Below are 16,577 nucleotides of genomic sequence, written 5' to 3'. Positions count from 1 at the left end.
TAGTCGGGAGGCTTGGGAGAGAAAACCCAAAACCTTGATGGAGTGGGGAGCCAGCGGTCATCCCGAATCACAACAAATTCACCACCTCCAATCCACCACCTAGAGCCCAAAATAAGGATAGGCCTTGCATCAAAATCCTTCATCCACACAAATCCTAGCAAATCTTTGACATTCCCACTACACTTATACCACCTACCCTCAATTCCATCAAAATCCTTCATCCACAAAATTCCTAGCAAATCTTTGGCAAACCTCACTACACTTAGATTTGTATAGACTTTTTAAAATTTTAATTGACTACCATGGATTTGGATGTATTCTTTAAATCCTCTTGAATCCTAATTTGACTATACCATGACTTTAAAATCCACCTTTCAACTTCTATTGACTACATTATGATTTTAAAATCTATTAAAATACCATCAAATCCTAATTTGATTCCTTTAAGTTAATAAGACTCTTTTTTGTCGCAATTAACCAAAAGATTTGAAATCCACCCAATCATGAAGAAATCAATTACATGTGTTTGGATAAGGATAAGGATCTGGTCAGTGAGATGCAAGTTTTGGTGGAAAGATAAAGATGATTGATTGCCGTAGAATCAGCCGACCGAAAAACACATTCAATTTGAATAAATAGTACGTTTTCGAGACCGACTAAAATAAAATGGCAATAGAATCAGTCGACCGAAGATCAAGGTAATTTTATCCAAAATAAAGATGTGGCTATAAATGATACACCCTGACCCGGAATGTCCACTAAGACTTTGAATCGAGTTGTGATGATCGACACCTGGAAGGTGACGAAGCCATAAAGTGTGATGATGTGGAAAAATGTGAATAAATTTAAACCTAAAAGTACCTAAATACCAGAGTGCACTGGTGAGCGGGAATAAACCCACTTTACACGTGACGTTAGAGTATAAATAAGTACAGAAGAATGAATTAAGAATCGTACCCTCGAAATAGTCTCTGATACTAAGAATCGCCCCGAATCTTCGACGATAAGAAAACTCAGCTAATAAAACCTGGAAGGTGAAGACAAGACAAGGGTGAGTGACACTGTAAGTAAGATTTTAATAGAAACCATATAAAACATGATAATCATCTACTACAACACATGTATAATTCCCAGAAAATATCATAAATATACCACAAGACAGCATCTCGTCAGCAATATCAAGTTGTCATGCGATTAATAACTCATACTAGTACGCAAGTCGAGGTCACCTATGGTGACCTGTATGACTTACCCATATCTCATCACATATACTAGCTCATCATATATTCATCACATATGCTAGCTCATAAGTCGGAGTCACCTCTAGTGACATGTACGACTTTATTTATATCTCCTCGTATATCTCATTCATCATTGCTAGCATATAAGTCGGAGTCACCTCTAGTGACCTGTACGACACAATGCCTGCATACGAGTCAGAACCACTGTAGTGGTTTGTACGACAGGACTGGGTGTAATATAGTTATGCTCAATGTTATGCACTTATGATAGCTATGCGATAAATCGCTAGTCACCTACGAGTCGGAACCACCTATGGTGGTCTATACGACAAGATTATGCACCTAAATTGGATCTAATGTGAGCATAGGGTGCGGGATGTGACATCATAAATAGGCTTGTACCATATCTCTGGTTAAATCACAATCACCCAGGGTGCAGGTTTATGAGTTCTAAATGCATCTAATACGACATGTACGACTTATAAACAACTTGTACGACAATGCCAAAGTTGCCTACTATTGCAACCTGTACAACAGTGTCGGAGTTGCTTAAAACATAAGTGTAGTCGTACCATAAGCCCATCCATTCAACTAATATCGTATACTTACTTGAACTTACCTGAACTTACTTGTGTGTCCTGCGTTCACCTTTGCATTTCAGAGCGTTCACAATAATTATGAGCAAGGAATATACATATAGATATACCAAGATGTAAGTCTGAACTTTAACCATATCATAATATTTCCAGATATATAAACATATAAACAAATGGTCTAGAATGCATAAACTGTAATGCCCCATTCCCAAACTATTTACTTTTAAGAGTAATCATCAATGATAAGCCTAATTAAGCACTAGTTAAATTAACTATCAATTAATTCCCTTTCCTTACTTCAATTTCTTGATTATTCACCCAATGATTTATGATTGACATTTAACCACTAAAGCATAGGGTCAAATCTTATAATCTTCCTACCAATGTCCCTCAAACTACTCAATTTCCCAAACTAGACTATTGTCTCGATTATTCGTTCTCATTTATTATATGGCTACATCTAACATCTCGTTAGACTGCCTACGTACCCTAAGCAGGGATCAAGCCATTTGTAGTTCACAATAATTATTCAAAGCATTCATAGTAATCATAAGCAATAATCAATTTATAAACATTTATGGAATTGTCAATCGTATATGTGTGTGTGTATATATATATATATACAGTAGAAGGGGAAAAACCCACTCACCTGATGTCCACGCTACAATTCCCTAGCATGCATATCGAGACATCACGAACCATCGTCGCCTATAACCAATTATCGAATCACATCTCAGAGTTCTAACCGATAAAATATATAATTTACATAAAACATATCCTCAAAGACCTTCAAGAATAATTTGAGACCTATTGACCAAGAGTCAACCGTCGGTCAAAGATCGACGGTTGGGTCCACAACCCTGTGGAAGATCCGCACATCAGATTTCCAATCCGTAACTTCCAAAAATCCACATTATACTTCTAGAATAACATACTAAAATTTCATTACGATCCAACGGTCGGATTTCCGTCAATTGCCCAAAACTAAGTGGCGGTTAACATTTATTTTATAAACTTACAAATCCAATTCGAGAAGATCCGTACGTCGAATTCCTAATCCGTAAGTTCCTATGATCCTCAAATATTATGTACTATAACATACTAAAGTTTGGTGATGATCCAACGGTCGGATCGTCGATTCATGTAATGACCTATTAACGTAACATAGAGAGTTTAGATTCCAACAATCAACCTACGTCATACAACTACCAAAACTGAACTCAAGGCATCAAATTAGCCTAAAAATAACATCGATGGTCCCCTAGCCACGCGCCGTCGCACCAGCCGCCCCGGCTCGCCGGAAAACTCAACTATTTCTAAAAATTACCAAAAATTACAAAAATGAAGATCTCAATGAGTAGAGTAACTTTTATACTTGTGACCAAGGCCAATTTAGCCTGGAAATGCTCCAATTTGCCTCGAATCCGCTAGGAACCCTAGAAATTGGTGTTCTTGATTCGTCCCCAATTCGACTTCGACGTTCCAACCAATGATTGGGCATTGTTCTAGGCCTCAAGTGAAGTCTATTGGTGGTGGAAATTGGAAGAAATTGCTTCAGAAATGGGAGAATTGACACAAAACCCGTTAGTGTCACGATCGTCAAATGTCACGGATTTGACCCAATTTCCATCGAATCTTGATAGAAGAATGAAGGGGAAGAGGTATGGTGATGATTGCAGGTGGAAATGGGGTGAATATTGCTTGAAAAACGGCTCGGAAATGTCAGAATTCCACCAGTTTCGAAACCGGGTTGGGTGCGGGTTCAAGGGATTTGGCCGATCCTCTCCCTTTCTCCTTTCTCATTTCCCATCCTTTCCTCTCTTCTCATTGGGCAGACTTTCCTCCCTCCTCCTCCAATTCGTTCCTTATGTCCCTCTCTTTCTGATTGGGCGTTCTTGCCCAATCCCCTTTCTTCTTTCATCTCTTCCCGTTTCCTTCTTCTTTTCTTTCTTTCTTTTTCCTCTTTTCAAATAACTTAATATGAAAAAATATAATTATAAACATTATAAAAATATATAAAAATATATAAATAGTGACTTAAACCAAAAATACTTCTCGAGTGTTTCAGGAAAACGTTAAAGGATTAAGTCATACACATCATTATATGCTGATCCACGAAAATCAATACCTTCGCCTCTAAGGGATTTTTGTAAAATCACACTTTTAAATTTTGTAAAAACGTAAGATTTGGGACGGGTTGTCACAATAAAATTGCATGCCTTGGTTCCAGCACTTGAACTTGGAGGCCATCAAATACTTGAATTAGGATTGATTTCCACAAAATGAGGACATAAAAATGGCTTCCACATGGATATGGTTGCTTTGAAATGCAATATTCTCAGGAATATTATAGTAGATGTGGAATTCACGGCAACAATTTGCCATGTGGCCATTGAAGTTTTTTAGTGCTATAAGTACATAGGCAAATTTGTATTAACGTGGTTATTTGATCCTAATGGCGAGAGGGAGCTAGAATTTTCAATAAGGACGGTCAACCTAACGTTAATATGTAGAATCTTACACATGAATAACAATTAAGCTTTTTAACCAAAATGGTCATGGAGAATAACTCATCATTTTGCTTTCTGAGATTTGAATTCAATATAAGTAGTTTTTGAGTTTGTCCACTAGTAATCACTTTGGTTATTCCGTGAAAATTATGTTAAATCCAAAATGATTTGAAAAAAAAAATTTGAGGGTATTTTTATCATTTTATTTTTATTTAATAGAGATTTTTCATGGAATGACAAAAATGATTAATGGTGGACAAACTTAGAGACCACTTTAGAGACCAAAGTGAGGAGTTATACAAATCTTAATGACCATTTTGACTAAAAAGCCTTTCAATTACAAAGAAGATTATAAATGTAATATGTTTATACCATATTTAGGACCTCATATTTAGATCTCGTATAAATACTCGGGTGACTTAAATGTAATTATGTGATAAAGGAAAGGGCAAATATGTAATAAGTGAGGAGTCTTTATTCTATAAAAGGACCCCTCACCCTCACAATTAGGGGAGGCCAATTCCTAAGGCTCCTTATCCTCTCAAGGCTCTCACTCTCAAAGCTCTCTCTTCCTCAGATAAATACATAACCAGTGTGGACGTAGCCCAAACCTTGGGGTGAACCACGATACATCTTATGTTATTTACATTACTTGCAGATTCACGGTCGGATTTACGTTGTACCAAGACCTCCGGTTTTGTTCATCAACATAATATTTATGAACTAATTGATTTATCATTACAAATTCATATAGTAAATTGTAGCAATGGTCCCTCAACTTTAATCAAATTAGAACAATGACCCTCAACTAAAAATCCATTACCATTGGTCCCTCAACTCATCAAAATGTGTAGCTATAGTCATTTTCGTCAACTTCGTCATAATTTTGTCTACAATGAGTTACTTTGAAAGGACCACTGCTACAATTAGGGTCCCTCAACTCATCAAAATGTGTAGCTATGATCTTTATCGTCAACTTCATTAGAATTTTGTCAAAAGTTATGTTGGAATAACCCTTGCTACCATTGGATTAAAGTTAATGGATCATTGCTCCAATTGAGTTAAAGTTGAGGGATCATTTATCCAGTTGGATCAAAGTTGAGGGTCAACGGTAATGAATTTTTAGTTGGTGGATCATAGTTGCACGGTTTGATGAGTTGAGAGATCACTGCTAATGAATTTTTAGTTGAGGGATCATTACTCTAATTGAGTTAAAATTAAGGGACTATTGCTATAATTTACTTCAAATTCATATGATAATAATACTAATGCTAAGTATAATTAATTTTTTTCAATACAAGTTTAACCAAAATTTTATCAAGGAAAGAGATTAAAAAAGATAAGCAAACCATAAAAGTATCAAATGATAATTTAAATTTACTGAAAAAATGAAACAAATTCAAGGCACACATGTGGATAAATTAAAAACTTAGGCAATGAATGGAGTGACATACACTTATTAAGTCCAAGTGTCAGCCACATAGAAATGGTGGTGGCAACTGCCTCAGCTACGGTGACAGGAGCCTCCAGCCTCCGATACTCGTCCGGGTCTGATCAACGGCGGCTACGGCCCGCACAGAAGTTCACGAGTTACACGAAATTTGCCATCCACTTCCCCAATTGCTTATCTTCCACAAGGGTAAAGGGGTATTTCCCTATCCGAGCTCTTGACCCTCAAAGAGGAGGTGAGGAAGAAGAAGTGAATTCAAACGTGGGTAACAATGGCAGCGGTTTGATCTCTGAGGTATATCCATTTACCCCTTTTCCTTTTTTGATTAATTTTGGCTACTGCGAGTAAATATTGAGGCTCCAAATTGAAGGTAAATTGGTACATCTTACTGTTGTTTTAGACAGATTAGAAACTCTGCCCTATATACAAACGTCCGAAAATCTATTGAATTTTGATGGTTTAATAATTTCTGGGTTTTTTAATTTAAATATTGCACTATTACAAGCTAGGTTCTGCAGGGGAATTAACGAGTTAATTTCTGAGATAGAAAACAAGTTTGGTCATTTGGTATAAGCAGATTATCACTAGGTAGTAGAAGGGTGTGTTTGGAAGTGCTTTTCAAATGACTGGAAGCGCTTTTGATAAAAATGCTTTTGAAACTAATCCTTACTAAAAATACAAGTGAATTCTGAAAAGCACTCGAAGTGCTTCCTGCAAGAAGCATGTAACTAGTGCTTCCCCCAAAAAGCACTTGAAGTGCTTTTGAAACCCAAAAACATTTTCACACAAGCATTTCAGTCAAATGTCGATATGATTAGTGGGTTGAATGTTGAATATGAATTCTCCAGATTCGGCATTTATTTTCTTTGGTAATTCACTCAAATAGTTTGAAAAGAGATGCAAGCGTCAGTATGTGCATGAGAAATCTATGTCCACCGTCCAGTAGAGTTTTAGGCTCAATTAAAATGTATGATGGCTTTGTTAGCATTATGGACATGAATTTGTTTTCCTCTGGGGATTTCACTTTCTTGCGAGTTTTTTTTTCTGATCAGCCCTGTTCTATTTTGCTTGCTTATCTAAACATAAACAATCAGAGTGTCAAGATTATGTTGTTTATAAGCGTAAGTTTGTTCTCTTTCATGAATGATTTCAAATTCACTAGTTTGTGTTCAGTTGTTTACACAGTTCTAGAGAAGTATTTTCGACAAACCTATCTTACATGTTTGAATTGTCGTAGTACATTTTGAGTAGGTATCTCATACCAGGGAAAATAGAGTGAAGAAAGCGACATCCTTAGTAGTTTTGATTGTTTTTCATTTTTGAAGAATAGGGTTGCTTAATATGTCTTCTGAAAAATAGAACAGAAACTAAGCTGCATTTCGATCTAATACCATGGTCACAGTTGGCGTCGTGGCATCAAGGATTTAGTCTGGTTGCCAAAACGAAGGGAAAAGATGGAATATCAGCGGCCAACAAGAGAACGTGATTTATGTGTAAAGAAGTTATCATAAATCTGCTAAAAATTGCTTCCAGTTCTAACTAATCAGAAAACCTGAAACTTAAAAGATGCCTTATGTCTTCTGTTATCTATGAAATTCTGTGGTCTCGAAACATACAAATGATTTGAGAATATTCTGAATTGTAAATGTTTCCTTTTGTGTAAACAGGACGATTTGGAATATCTGGGGAAGGTGGTAGCCGGTTCCCTTGTGGCTGCAGCGGTAATAAAGTACGGAAGCATAGTTTTGCCTGAGATAACTAGACCCAATATCGTCCAGGCTCTTATCATGATATTCATGCCTATTGTTGTAGCTGTTTTGCTTTTGATCAAGCAAAGCCGTGCGGAGGGCCGAAGCTAGGAATGTAGTTCATCAATTTAGCACAGATCCTAGTCGTGGTACATTCTTATTATTTTTTAATGTTATCGGAGCAAATCCGTCTCTATTGTGTACTTCCTCGATGCCTGTATCTGTTGTATACATGTCAATTTTCTCCTCGATTCCCGGCTCTATTCTGTACTTTGTTCTTTTATTAATTTTTTCTACCTTGATTTCCAAGCTTCAGCGCTTTCATCGAGATCAGCTTGTCAGGTCATGTCGATCAGCTTGTTAGGGTAGGGCATGATCGACATGACCTGACTAGTATGATCAATCAAATGGAAGAGTTAAACTTGCTAAACTTAAGATGTTTACATTTCTTTGTAATTTTAGGTTTCTTAAGTATCAAGTAGTGTAGGGAAAGTCGTCTTAGATCGTTTAGATCGATCTTTTGCAATTCCATCGGTTCTGTTTTACTTTTGGGAGTTTTAACAAAACACTCCCGGTATTGTTCATTTTTAACGAAAAGCTATATTTTTACCTTTAAATGGCACTATTCACTATACCTTTAAAAAGGGATTTTCGTTAAAAGAAGAGTTTTTTTTAGACTTTTCGTTAGTTTTCCTTTTACTTTTTCGCCTGTATCTTAGTACAATCAAGGTTCTGATCTGATTTTTGGAAGAGGAACTACAAAACAAAGTGCCGCCTAGGGCAACGACCACGGAAGCACTCGAGCGCCTAAGCTTGAGATGACGCGGAGAAGAGAATGGACCAAAGAAGCTTTTGTCATAGGTGCGAAATCTGTGAACCAAGACACAGAAGCAAAGGAGTGACGAAAACCTATGAGACTACGTCGCATGATTCGGAAAATCATCAGTACTTCCTCACAACCAAATTATACGTATTTGTAAACATCACCGACCGATGGTAAATACTGTTGACAAACAATAACCGTGAAAGAAATTCATTGACCAAAAAAAACATGAAATTCAAGAAAAGTTGAGTCTGAAATTAAGTTTCATTGACAAGAATTTGATGCCCCTCTAGCCTGCTAGATGATACAAATCAGTTCATGCACGCAGACGCAGCAGCTGATTTTGTATATTATTTGACAAATGTAAAATGCAACAAATAAAAACAATGTCGCCTACCGCACAATTCAAGATCTTCACTGCAACGCTGGCAAGTTAATTTCTGTAAAACAGTGGAGACATTTTGGCTGCACGGCCTCGTCCAGTACCCCTTCTGGGAGGAAGAAAAATATATATAGCCGAATATTTGGGCAAATTTGGAGGAAACTTCATAAACACACCAGACTAGAGGTTGTCTCTCAGCCATTTTAGGGCACCATTTGCAACAGACCTGCAAATTCGACAAACTCTTTTGGTCAGTTGTTGTGCAGATGATGAGTGCTTTAATGAAGAGAAGATAAAAGCAAATACGACAGAAAATATACATCTGAAGCGACTATTAATTTACACAAAAAAAAAAAGCATCTCATGAGCTTATACATATCTGGATATGCCACACATAACAGAGTACCTCCAGGAAATTAATATCAACCGCCTTTTCCATATCTTTTTATACTTTTTAGAAACAGATGTAGAATTTTCACTCGGTAATTAGTGACCGCAGTTAAGTTGCATAAATACTCAGTGCGTGAAAGATATCATTGTGTGTGTGAGAGAGAGAGAAAGAGAGAGAGACAGAGAGAGATTTACCCTGCAAAGTCTTTTAACTTCTTCCATGGGTCATCTTGATCTCCTCCTTCCTCTGTTTTCTCCCCAACCGCTCCCACCTCAGTTTCCGTACTAGTTGCTGCAGAAGCAAAAGCATCAAAGTCAAGTCAGATAAATCATAAATCTGTACACTGAACCTGAAACTAAAGTGTTTGTAACATGCGCAAGCAAAGAAAACATCCTCAAATGACAAAGCGATTACTTACTAGCTGGCGGCACTTTAGGGCGAGTACGTGAACGTGTGGCAGTAGTATTACTCAGTGAAGCAAGTTCTTCCAGCAATTCACGCTCCTTGGAACTATAAATGAATGAAAAATGTCGGTTAATATTTAAAAAAACTCCCATTCTTTAGAGAATGCATGTATACAAGAAAATAGAAGCTTAAAGATCTCTTCGATGTTTATTATTTGTGAATCGAGCAAACAACCATGCCCCTTCTCTCCAACCAATACTCGTTTCTGTCTTCACGAGTGTGCTTCCACAGCACCACATGTACCGAATGATGATAGCTGACAACCTTCCCAGTAGTGTTCATCCACCTTTTAACATTTCCTTTTTACTTTCCAAGTTAAGTCATTTAATATATTTACAAGCTACTATCGTATTCATGTTTCTTTTATATTGTGTCTCTTAATGATATTCGTGTCTTTCTAATTTCTCATGGATGTTCTACCACTAGAAGAGCTGACATATTGCCAAAAAGCATTCACCAAAACTTTTGAGTATTTGAAGTCTGTAACAATACATTTAAGTCGCAACAATACAGGGAGATGAATTTGTGGCAAATCCGCTACAGCTACCCAGTAACAATGAAAATAGAAAGAAAAAGAGAAAAATGTATACCTGATACGATTTGGTATTGTTACTTTAATTGTAAATATGTGGTCGCCACGTATTGATGGTTTGTTCAGCTTAGGCACTCCCTTTTTTGCCAGGACAAGAATATCCCCAGGTTGGGTGCCTGGTGGGATTTGTAGTGTGGTAACCCCTTCAACTGTGTTGACCTATTTCAGATGCCAGAAATTCAATAGATCGGTCATGAAAAAAATACACGTAAACAATAGTATAATTTAAGGTTTTCTACTACTCCAAGGCTTGTGAGATATGTTTTCTGTGAGATACAAATAACAATTAAATGGAAGCAGGAGTTTGTCTAATGTTATGCTGAATAAAAATAACAAACTATACCTTAACAGCAACCCCCAATATTGCATCCAGATAGCTGATAGAAACTTTTGAGGAGAGATTTATGCCATCTCTTTGAATTTCTTCTATTTCTTCAACATCAAGATATACATAAAGATCCCCGGGAGGGCCCCTGATGGTATAACAAGATCAGCAATTGGTTATAAAATTTGTATCACAGTATGACGCATATATCTACACTCTGAAGTTATGTGCACAAATAATAATTAGTGAATTTTTTAAGTATAAATTTTCTTCACCCAAAAAAGTACTTTCTCAAGGAGAGGAAGAAACATTTAATGTTCTATCAGAGTGGCTGGAGCGTACATTAAGATAAATGACAGAATCCAGGAGGCTATAATACTTAAGAATACTAAATCCTCAACACATTGGACTGGGTAACACAACGACTTCAATTTTCCGTAAAGTACGTACGGAGGTCAACATGACAAGCAGCGAACAAAAGAATGGTTTGAAACAATATCCAAATTTGAAACAGTACACATGCAAAGTCCATATGACATAAATTATGATTGAAAAACAGGACTAAGAAAAGAACATAAGGGAAAAAAACTGTACAAATAAGATGAATAGGTCTTTAATGTCTCAATCATCTTCACATGACTTTTGTTTTAGAGGAGAATCTTCACATGATTTTACTGTTGTAATGCTTTTTGTGAGCCTTCTATAAACTTCGTAGCATCTATAGTGCTCCCACAAAGTAGTTAATGTTGTATCGACACAACCAAAAAAAATAAATTGTAACAAATTTTTAATTGAAAACATTGAATATGCACCTTGTATATGCTTGAAAGCATGAATGAAGGAGAACTTCATACTTTTTCTATTCGTATATTACAGAATATCTACCTTACAGTTAAACAAAGACAATACCTTGAAAATGCATGGTAAAAAACAAAATGAAATTCAGCCACCTACCCTTTCGGCCCGGCATCTCCCTCTCCAGCAACTCTCAGAATGCTTCCTGTGCTAACACCAGGAGGAACTTTAACTTTAATACTTTTCTTAACACGAACACGTCCTTCACCAGAGCACTTCCGACAGTATTCAGAAATGACTTCCCCATCTCCACTACAATTTGGACATACGGAAACCTAACATGAACAAAAAGATAATTCAAATAATCATGTAACTAGTTTTGCATAGAATACAGGGTGCTTATACCCGAGTGATGCAATATAAACTTAAATATAATCCCGTGGCCACAAATAGTTGCTGACTTGAGCAATCAGTTCCACATAGAGCTAATACATAAACTTAAAAACGAACCTAACATGTAACTACATCAAATGTATCGCAGATTTATTACATTCATGAACGTGTAGAACTAAATGAGGCCACTTGAGCAATCAGTTCCATTTACGAGGTCAAGAATTGGCTATAATTTCATTTCTCACTACCACAAACCGTTCAACGTTTGGCCTTCCCGTGTGCAGAATACCACCTGAGTAAACCATACCTTTCCTTACTGATGTATTCATCACATCCAAATTTACCTCAAACAATGTTTTCTTGTCTTATCGCCAGTTGGTGCTATCTAGTGCAAAAACATTTATCCAGTTCTATTGTAAAATAATACCAACAATCAAGCTACTCTTTAGAGATGCAATCAGTCATTAAAGAATTTAAACTGGATTGAATGCAAAACTGGAAAAATTTCTAAACCATAGGCAACTAAGTGGTTAAAACACTAGGAGATAACCCTTGAGAAATCACACTAAACAAATGTTTCTGATTTTGATTTGATACGAATATGCACAAAATATCAGATAAGTGCAAAAAGAAATCAATAGAAATAGAAACCAGAAGCCCTTACCTGGGAAAACAGGCCAAAAGGTGTCTGTTCTGTTCTCATAACTTGACCCCTCCCACCACAAGTAGAACAAATCCGCATTTTAGAGCCTACTTTACCGCCAGTTCCAGCACAAACTTCACATGTTTCCAGATGGGAAAGTTCAAATTCTTTTTCCGCTCCAAATATAGCCTCAGAAAATTCTAAAGTGAAGTCATAGCTGAACATAATTGGACCAGGAGTCAACTAAAAAGCCGTCAACGGTATATTCATTTTGTATCACAACAATAACTGAGCAATAGGACAGTAAGAAATTTTCTAACACAGTGAAGACAAAACAACCACAAATCAGTAGAGAAAAACAACTTTTTCAAAATAGTAAGTGGTCGTAAAAGATTATAAATGTGATCAAGTAGCAGTGAGGCTCTAATATTCTTTATCATATACTCGTAAGGCACAATTGTGCTTATCACATAAGTTTAATAAAGGACACTAAACAACTGTGCTACTGATTACTGAAGCTACTCAAAGCACATCCTCGAAACCAAAGAAAATAAAATTCCCAGACATTTACATGAAGAGCAAAGGAATTGAGCTGCAGTAAGAATATGTCCATATGATATCATTTTATAATCATAAACCACTTTCATTGTAAAGAACAAAAGATATCTTCTCTCTCCTGATCCTGAGTTGAATGTGTGTTATAACTAATTAACAATTTATTAGAAAACTTGCTTACTAAGTAGCAAATCGGAGCAGACATAATCAGGCCACACAATTAACCAATATGTACAGAAAGTTGTTATAAATCTGATTTCCTAAGTATCAAGTGAATATTAGTGTTGTATGCAGGAAGAGAATGGTGGTAGTAAAAAAAATACGTGTATTGTCTGCAACATTATAACTCACCGGATGTCTTCACCCTTAGTAACAGTGCTACGACGACGCGTTCCAAAACCAGAATCCATACCAGAGAATCCACCCATACTAGGCCCAAAAAAAGTCTCAAATAAATCAAATGGATTTGTCTGCAAAATAGGAGTAAAAGTTTGTAATTTAAACTTTTAATAAGCATCTGCAAAAAAAATACCAAGCAACAATCAAGTAATTTAAGCTTTAATATATGTTATCATTAAGAAAACGATTACGAAAACCTTGCACATCTCTATATTTGCTTATTCATGTTTACTCAGATACCTAATAATAATGTTAAAAGGAAAAACATCTTGTATCCATGTGAAAGAATAAGAACATAGTACTTAATTAAATTCAACATTCAGCAAAGAACTCAGATTAAAATCGGGGAAACAGCTCTGATTGCGAAACTTTTCCAACAAACAAACATTGTCATGAGAATATAGGATATCGCACAAAAAAAAAAAAAAAAAACTGGGATGACAAGTTCTCTCCCATTGATTACAGTGAAAAGGAAACTAGGCATGCAATTCAGGTGATCAATATACGGTACTAAGATATATACATTCTGCAACCTGTTCAAGAGAAGGCAACAACTGAACATATAAACCCAGAAAGAATATTGACCAATAATCTACGCAAACACCACACAGGCATGGTTTGTCACATAAACAAAGCAGCAATTAACTAAAAGTACCATAACTTCTCTAAAATGATCGGTAGGTTGGGATTGTCTGCTCAAATAAATATGCTATATAAGGAAAGTTGCAGAGATAGTAGCATATACCATTTTAAATAATACATGTACATAAAGAATGTTGCAGAGGACGTAGCATATACTTTTGAATATCAAGGTTAATTAGTAGATACATATTCTCTGTTTTTTTTATGAATCTGGGGCAAAGTGGCCTCTCATTATCTCTAAAATATGTGTGTGCAAGTGCATGTCTGTTATTGTTTACTGTGATTTTAAGACCTGAATTTCAGAAAGGAGAATGACCAAATGGAGGCCACGTTGCCCCAAAATACATCCAACAACTGGACACTGCATGGTGTGCAATGATATGATTGACATGCATGCAAGTTTCTACATACATCAAGTGACTGCCATAATTCACATTTATTTATTTATCATGCAAAAAATTTATGTGACTGCATCCACTACCGTATAGGCACTTGAACCTCCCCCTACAGCACTCTTAACTCCTGCTTCACCATATTGATCATATAAAGATCGCTTCTTATCATCTGATAGCACCTGACAAGGTTGTACTTCAGAATTCAACAGACGATATTAACAATGTGAAAACAAAAGATAAGCAAGATAATGTGCTTCATTGGAGACTAAGGAAACAAAAAGCATAAATCCCAATGTTAAATGATTGCAGACTACAAGAGATCATACATGTTTCAAGCTTAAAACCCTGGAAATGAAGGAAAGCCAGAAAAAAAAAATCAGTTGCACTATTGGTGATGTCACTGATAAAGACGGAGGTCATACTTGGTTAGATTATGAGCAAATGTGCCAATACAAATAACTAAGGTGAGTTTGGATTACTGTTGCTCACGGATTCAGAGTCACATTTCTTGTTCCAGTGACCAATGTACGCCAATAAAAGATAACTGAACAACGATTATCACAAGTATACAGATAGAATGCACCGACTGGATTTTCAAAAGATTCAACTGAACAGCAAAAACTATATAATCTATCATATATTCTAAGTTCATTGCTTGCTACAGAGATGTGATAAGCATGTCATTAGGATAGATGAGATAAAGAAAAGCAAGTTTCATACCTCATATGCAGCACTGATCTCTTTAAACTTTTCGGTTGCTCCTGGTTGCTTGTTGACGTCAGGGTGGTACTTGAGAGCATAATAATACATAAGAAGGTCAGAATTACGTAAATATTATAAACATATATTGCTAATTACTAATTCAAGATGGATAAAATACAGTAACTATAGACACAAACATAATTCCAATAAAAACTGATTCTGATCGTATCGCGAGTGAAATTGCAGTGGCATCCAAATTTTTGTAAAGCTTTCTCCTTTTAACATAAAACTAAAGCATCAACAAAATTTTAGTAAGTACGTACAAATGCTTAAAAAGCAAGCCATAAGTTCTGATAAGTTCCTTAAAATATGCCAAAACAAAAGCATGGATTTTGTGTCATTTAATCTATATAAACTATACTATAACTTTGAAAGATACCAGTTGTTTGGCTGCTGAGAAAATGCATACAATTGCATAATACCCACAATTGAAAGTTGAGGTTTTTACAATTTCCGAAGTAACTTAAACAAATTTACTCCAAAAACCAAGCAGTGTGTGAAAATAGTTACCTGGCGAGCCAAACGTCTATAAGCGGCTTTGATTTCCTTGCTGGTGGCAGATTTGGGAACCCCAAGAGTGGCATAGTAATCGCCAGAAGCAGCAAACACTCTCCCAACGCTGCGTTTCGGGCTGAATTTCCATGAAGAAGTAGACGAAGAAGATGACGACGGCCAAGAAGAACTAAGAGAAACGAAGCTCTTGTGGGTCCTCAAATGGGTCCCACCGGATACAAACAAAGAAGAAGAGGAGGAGGCGGAGGAGGAGGAAGAAGAGGGCGGGAAGAGAAGGTGGGGAGAGGAGGAGGGGAGGAGGGAGAGAGCTGCGGCCGCCATTGGAGGTAGGCGAATCAGTTGTGGGACGAAGGGAACGTGGGTGCTGCAATGTCCATGGCTGACTAGCGAGATTGAGTGTTGGTGCGATTGGCAGCGTCTTTGGTGTACTTACGGATATTATGTGGTGTGTGAGTTCCCCACTTCAATTTCTTTTTCTTCTCATTCTTTTTTTCTCCCTTTTGCAAAGAAAATTGAAGAAAATAAATAGTGCAAACTACAAAAAATAAAAAATAAGATAATATATATATATATATGTGTGTGTGTGTGTGTGTCTGTATGTATGTATATATGTATATACCAATACATGCCCACTCGAGTTTTGTTTGAGCAATTTTTTTTTTTAACATGAAAGAAGAGTGACATAAAGAGATATCTTAAAATTTGAAATTTTTTATCATTTCTCAAAACATTTTTTGAAACACAATTTTCTTTAAGATTCAAAAACTTGATTGGTTTGCGATTTAAAAATTTTAAATCTTACGACTTAAACTAGATAAAGAGATCTAAAAAGAGGATGTCGCATGAGAGAGGAGGAAATAAAGTAAGAGATGATTGAAGGAAAGAGAAAGAAGAGAGAGAATCGGACTAGATAGAGAGGAAGAAGAGTGGGAGAAATAACCGAGATAATGAAGCGAA

The 16,577-nt window shown here is 36.3% G+C and overlaps 2 protein-coding genes across 3 annotated transcripts; one reads left to right on the top strand and one right to left on the bottom strand.

Moving 5' to 3' along the window:
* The first annotated feature begins 5,783 nt into the window (after window positions 1-5,783).
* LOC126611593 (uncharacterized) lies at window positions 5,784-7,796 on the top strand. Its single transcript, XM_050279898.1, has 2 exons — window positions 5,784-6,091; window positions 7,465-7,796. The coding sequence occupies exons 1-2, from the start codon at window positions 5,834-5,836 to the stop codon at window positions 7,654-7,656; spliced, it is 450 nt and encodes a 149-aa protein (XP_050135855.1). The 5' UTR covers window positions 5,784-5,833; the 3' UTR covers window positions 7,657-7,796.
* Window positions 7,797-8,602: 806 nt separating this feature from the next.
* On the bottom strand, window positions 8,603-16,079 carry LOC126611585 (uncharacterized). Of its 2 annotated transcripts, XM_050279891.1 has the most exons (11): window positions 15,618-16,078; window positions 15,066-15,134; window positions 14,432-14,524; window positions 13,261-13,379; window positions 12,376-12,571; window positions 11,478-11,653; window positions 10,542-10,671; window positions 10,197-10,357; window positions 9,560-9,651; window positions 9,336-9,432; window positions 8,603-8,976 (listed from the first exon to the last, which is right to left on the bottom strand). In XM_050279891.1, exons 1-11 carry the CDS (start codon window positions 15,939-15,941, stop codon window positions 8,931-8,933), a joined length of 1,503 nt encoding a protein of 500 aa, XP_050135848.1. In that variant the 5' UTR covers window positions 15,942-16,078; the 3' UTR covers window positions 8,603-8,930. The 2 variants fall into 2 exon arrangements, with proteins under 2 accessions (XP_050135848.1, XP_050135849.1); XM_050279892.1 differs by lacking the exon at window positions 14,432-14,524 and having other exon boundaries at window positions 15,618-16,079.
* Window positions 16,080-16,577: the final 498 nt, after the last annotated feature.

The sequence above is a fragment of the Malus sylvestris genome, chromosome 17 (genome assembly GCF_916048215.2).
Source record: "Malus sylvestris chromosome 17, drMalSylv7.2, whole genome shotgun sequence".
Classification (NCBI taxonomy): domain Eukaryota; kingdom Viridiplantae; phylum Streptophyta; class Magnoliopsida; order Rosales; family Rosaceae; genus Malus; species Malus sylvestris.
This window is presented reverse-complemented; position numbering and strand designations above follow the sequence as displayed.

Excerpts from the sequence above, each read along its gene's own strand:
- LOC126611593 (XM_050279898.1), top strand. The coding sequence starts at position 5,834 with ATGGTGGTGGCAACTGCCTCAGCTACGGTGACAGGAGCCTCCAGCCTC. Across the intron at positions 6,092-7,464 it reads GCAGCGGTTTGATCTCTGAG|GACGATTTGGAATATCTGGG; the intron begins GTATATCCATTT and ends TTGTGTAAACAG.
- LOC126611585 (XM_050279891.1), bottom strand. The coding sequence starts at position 15,941 with ATGGCGGCCGCAGCTCTCTCCCTCCTCCCCTCCTCCTCTCCCCACCTT. Across the intron at positions 13,380-14,431 it reads GAGGTTCAAGTGCCTATACG|ACAAATCCATTTGATTTATT; the intron begins GTAGTGGATGCA and ends CCTATTTTGCAG. Across the intron at positions 10,358-10,541 it reads TATTGGGGGTTGCTGTTAAG|GTCAACACAGTTGAAGGGGT; the intron begins GTATAGTTTGTT and ends CATCTGAAATAG.